Source organism: Geospiza fortis, unplaced genomic scaffold, assembly GCF_000277835.1.
Source record: "Geospiza fortis unplaced genomic scaffold, GeoFor_1.0 scaffold391, whole genome shotgun sequence".
NCBI classification, from domain to species: Eukaryota; Metazoa; Chordata; class Aves; order Passeriformes; family Thraupidae; genus Geospiza; species Geospiza fortis.
The window spans coordinates 1388103-1393041 of record NW_005054472.1 but is presented as its reverse complement, the minus strand read 5'-3'; the positions used below and the strand labels follow the sequence as shown (position 1 = coordinate 1393041).

General features: G+C 49.9%; 1 protein-coding gene across 1 annotated transcript in view; it reads right to left on the bottom strand.

Moving 5' to 3' along the window:
* Positions 1-1697: 1697 nt before the first annotated feature.
* The window catches only part of PNPLA1 (patatin like phospholipase domain containing 1), a 9548-nt gene continuing 6306 nt past the window's right edge, over positions 1698-4939 (bottom strand). Inside the window, exons 4-9 of the mRNA XM_005428116.2 lie at positions 4386-4598; positions 3907-3967; positions 3687-3827; positions 3338-3431; positions 2958-3068; positions 1698-1728 (exon numbers count right to left, since the gene is read on the bottom strand). Coding sequence (XP_005428173.2) covers positions 1698-1728; positions 2958-3068; positions 3338-3431; positions 3687-3827; positions 3907-3967; positions 4386-4598 — 651 coding nt within the window. The remainder of the gene's footprint in view (positions 1729-2957; positions 3069-3337; positions 3432-3686; positions 3828-3906; positions 3968-4385; positions 4599-4939) is intronic.

The following is a 4939-nucleotide window of genomic DNA, read 5'->3' as shown; positions in this document are numbered from 1 at the left end:
CCCTAGAGGAGGCATTCCAGGCTGCTGCTATCCCCACTGGGTGCAGCTGGCCTTCCCACTTTGCTTCCTTGGGGTGAAACAAGCTCCTGCACAAGATGATTCCAGTCAATGCCAAACTTTGCCTCTAGCCACTGCCTCTGGCAAAGCCTCCATTGCCATTAGCTCCAAGCTCATGTCTCCAACAGGAGACAGCACCAGCTCTGCTTGCTTGAAAAGATGAGGGATTAATAAAGCAAAATCCAGCTGTTTGGATTATGGAACTATTAAATACTTCTTTCTTGCTCATTCCTGCAGGTTTGGAGCAGGAGGATTCTTTGCTGAAAGCATTTTAGCTTAGTGATTCCTTGCAGATTGATTTTTCTTAAAGTTCTCCAAGTTTTACAATTGTTTTCATCAAGCACGACAAAGGGCAGGTGAGATACACTGGGCAGTTCAAACTGTGCTCCTGTTTGTGGCTGAGGTTTGCAGATGCTTTTAATGGATTTGGAGGTCCAATTCCTAGATGGGAATTTTCTTTGGGGGATTTAAATGCCCATTTCCATAGGGTAACTGCCTCAGGCTGACTGAAATGGTAATATCCTGCCTGGAGGTGGGGATGGTGCTTGCAGCAGCCTGGAGAAGGAGCTGTTGGATAAGTGGGAGGGAGCAGAGGTGCAAAAGCAGATGATGGGCTGATTGTCCCTGCCTGGGGAGGCCTGAGTGTCTCTGAGCCTTCCCCTTTGCCCTGTGGCAGGAACTGCTGGATTTGAGCAGCCTGCCTTAGGCTGCAGTGCTTGAGAGGTGTAAATCCATCCAGGATGGATCATCAGGAGCACACAGGATCCAATGCAAACGGGATGCATCAAAATGGCCCATAAAAAGTTACAAGGGGACTGGAGCACCTCCCCTATGGAGACAGGCTGAGAAAGTTGGGGCTGTTCAGCCCGGAGAAGAGAAGGCTGGATGGAGGCCTCACAGCCCCTTCCAGGAGCTGAGGGGGCATCAGAGAACCTGGAGAGGGACCCCTCATCAGGAACTGCAGGGACAGGACAAGGGTCAGTGGCTGCCCACTGCCAGAGGGCAGGGATGGATGGGATATTGGGAAGGGATTCTTCCCTGGGAGGGTGGGCAGGCCCTGGCACAAGGTGCTCAGATCAGCTGTGGCAGACTCTGGATCCCTGGCAGTGTCCAAGGCCAGGTTGGACGGGGCTTGGAGCAACCTGGGATAGTGAAGGTATCTCTGCCAAGGCAGGGGGTTGATCTGTGTGATCTTTAAGGTCCCTTTTAACCCAAAACATTTTATGATTTATGAAATAAGCATCCAGGTTTCTTTTAGCAAATGCATTCCAGGGAAGGTATTCCCAGGTCACTGATCTCAACCAAAGATGGTAGAAGATAGAATATTGCTCTTTCACACAGCACTCCTAGTTAACTTTGAGTCTGATTACATCAAAGCTGCCTTCAGCTACTCCCCCCATTCATTTCTGCAGTCTCCACAGCCCTTTGGATGAAACTTCCCTCTCTTCCATCAGGCTATTTAATAAACAGCTGCTGCTGTTGGGATCCATTTGTTGCCTGTTCGGAACCAACAAACGGGAGACACAGCTGGGCCAAAGCCAATCCACAGCTTCTGATATGTAGCACAGTATTCGGATAATTAAGAGTGCTGCTAATTAATTCTGTGTGCAGACCAGTGACAGAGGGTGTGTTTGCCTGGGTCATGCTTTGGTGGCTGTGTCCTCCAGACAACTGCATGAGAAGAATTCACGTATTTGTGAAATGTCAGGAGATGCAGCCTGCAGGACTCGGAAGTAGGGGGAAGTTAATCTTTAGGTTTCTCCATCCTTCTGCACAGCTGCAAGTTCCAGGGGAATCCAAATGCACTCCCATCTCCACAGGCAGGAGAAGCAGGGCTATGGGGAGGTGTGAAGCTCAAGAATTGATAATTGGTAAAAAAAAAACTAAGGGAACTGTAGAAAAATTAGTTCCTGCCCAGTATGATGCTCCCTAAGGCTTCTCTCTCTGTATCTCTCTGAAGAATCTCTCTTGAAGTTTTTGAGTGGGAGGAAAACACTTAAAACATGGCATTTCCTGGCAACTGCCCGCCCTGTAATCTGCATTAAAGCAGGGAAGGGATGCTGCTGGTGGGGAGGAGATGGAGTGGGCAGGGAAAGGACTGGGCTGTGAGGTCTGCAGGTGAAGCTGCCCCATGGCCCCTGCAGCCTGGGGTGGGTCCCAGGAGCAGCACCAGAGCTTTCCTCAGCCATCATGGAAAAGCAGGCGAGGCCAGAGCAGGAGCATGCCGTGGCAGCACTGCAGACAGAGCCAGACAGGTTCTGAAGAAAAAATACTCCCCAAAAATTCCCTTGAGAACCAGCAGCCATGCTGGTGTTGCCCAGCACACTCCAAGGCAGCGTTTCAGCCCCCCAGGGCACCGCTGGGACAATCCTTGTTACCTGTGGGAACAAGGTGAGAGCTGAGGCAGGGTCGAGGTAATGACAGGGATAAGCAGCCCCAGGAATGTTTGGCTCCAAAGGATTTTCTCACAGCTGAGGAGTTTGCAGCTGCCTCGGGGCAAAATAATTCTGAGTCTCTTGGGTGGCTGCACAGGAGGGAACTTGCAAGCGGATTTTGGGGGGATATGCCTTAAATCTCTGAGGGCTTAGTGCCAGAACATCTCTCAAGATCTTGGTGAATGTGCCTGGTGTCCTGCCAGGACAGATCCCAGCAGATAAATATCTGGAACACAAATGTATTGCAGTAGGGAGGTGGCACTAAGCTGGTTTGTAACTTCTTTGAAATATCAAAATAATATCACAGGGATAAAAAAATAGCTACTTTTAATGTGTGGCTACTCCAGATTTGGAATTTTTAGCCACACTCACCATCAGTGACCCAGTGGGTGAGATTCCCAAAGTCCCCCTGCTCTGCATCCTTCTGTCTTTATGCTGAGGGTCTGCAGCCCCCCAGCCCCTCACCTCCTGTCCACGGCTGTCTTAGGCAAACCAGGCACCAAGGTTTGGAGGAGCTTGTGGAGTCGTTGTACCAGGGACCTGACACCTTCCAGCAGCCCCCACACCTTCTTCACCCTGCAAAAGCAAAGTACACAGGCTGAGTTTAATGATGGCTGAAGGCAGCAAAAGGGGAGGGTATTCATGGTAAATGCACACTGTAATAATCTTTTCCATAACCAAGAGAGGCTGTGGCATTCCTGCCAGCCCCACCCGCTCTCCCTTGGCTTTTGCCTTCAGGAAACACCAAATCCCTCCATGGGTCCCTTCAGCTGCCCCACCACTGCTAAAGGCACAGCCCCTGGTTTGTGTGTCATTCCCTGCTGCCTCTGTTGGGATGTTCTTACCCCTTCCTGAACAAGGCTGGGAGCCTGTATGGCTGCAGCAGGACCTTCGCCAGTGGGTCCTGCAGTCCATTCACCTGCTCCTTCTTCCACAAGCCTGCACCCAGGAATGACAGCACAGAAGGAAATAAAGACCAGTAATTACAAACAATGAAATAAATGCAAAAACTCCTCTTGCCCAGCTCAGGTAGGCACTGAAGCCCAGGCCAGAGTCCAGCTGGAGCCACTCTTACAAAGTCTCTTTGCAATAGAAATATTTAATAAATAACTCAGTAATGTCTTAAATATAATACTGCTGCTCTTGAAGGCTGCAGCAGCCCTAAACCCAAGCTGAGCACCCCAAATCCTCTACCTGGCAGGAAGTAAGGGGTCAGGCACTGAGGGACCCTTTTGTACAGGCCGGGGTGTGTCCCATTGGATTTTCCAGAGTCATTCTTCCCACAGGTGCTGCCGAAGCGGAAATTGCCATCAAAGTAGTTAAAGCCAAAGGCATCTGGGAGACACAGAGAGAAGGGGATGATGTTTGTCTGTGTCACACCAAGGTGCCCCTCGGGTCCTGGGGTGCCACTTACTGTTCCTGTACAGGAAAAGGGCTGTGTCCTGGTAGCCCTGGGAGAAAATGTCATTCAAGACCTGCAAGGAGAAACATCTGAGGTCATTAAAGAGCCCTGACCCCAGTTCGACAGGATCTATCCAAAGCTGTTTGACTGTGGAGGGCTGGGATGGCCCATTTGAGAAGGCAGCAAGCACTGGTTGGTTTCCAACCACCACAGCACCAGTCAGAGAAACAGTGGTTTGGGTTGCAAGGCACCTTACAGTTCACCTGGTTTTGTCTGGTCCTTTGCAGCTTGTGGATCCCATCCCAAGCTGGCCACCCATCATCAGTGTCCCTTCCCCAAAATGTACTGCAAAAACAGTGGGTGCTGCCCCCTCCCTTTGAAATCCCATTAATTAACAGTGGAGACTGAGCTGAATCGTAAATCTTGAGCAGGCAGGAGCAGCATTAATCTTTTCACCAGAACTAAGCTGGGAGAAACCCTGGTGGTCTCACCATGGTGCTGGGTGGAAAGAGAGCATAGCTGATCCTGCACAGGTTCTCTATGGAGATCTGGATGCTGCCGTTGAAGATCTGGAAGCAGAAGAAGATGGCGGGGCAGTCGCGGGGGCAGATGTCCAGCTCGCCGGTGAACGGGGACACGGTGATCACGGGCTCCTCCAGGCTGGACACGGGCTGCAGGCCAGTGAAGCCTCCATCCACATAGCGCTGGGGGAGGAGCACAGGGATGGCACAGACATGTTTTATGAAAAATCCTTTTGCTGGGATTTTTCTCCTGAGAAGCTGAGAGGCCTCAGAAATGAAATGTGAACAATGATTATCTGCTGCTGTGGAATGCAACGGGTGCATCTTTGATTGGTCTCATGTGGTTGTTTTTAATTAGTGGCCAATCACAGTCCAGCTGTCTTGGACTCTCTGGTCAGTCACAAAATTTTATTATCATTCCATTCTTTTTCCTTGCTAACCTTCTGATGAAATCTTTTCTTCTATTCTTTTGGTATAGTTTTTACACAAAAACTATATTTTTCTTATAATATAATATAATATAA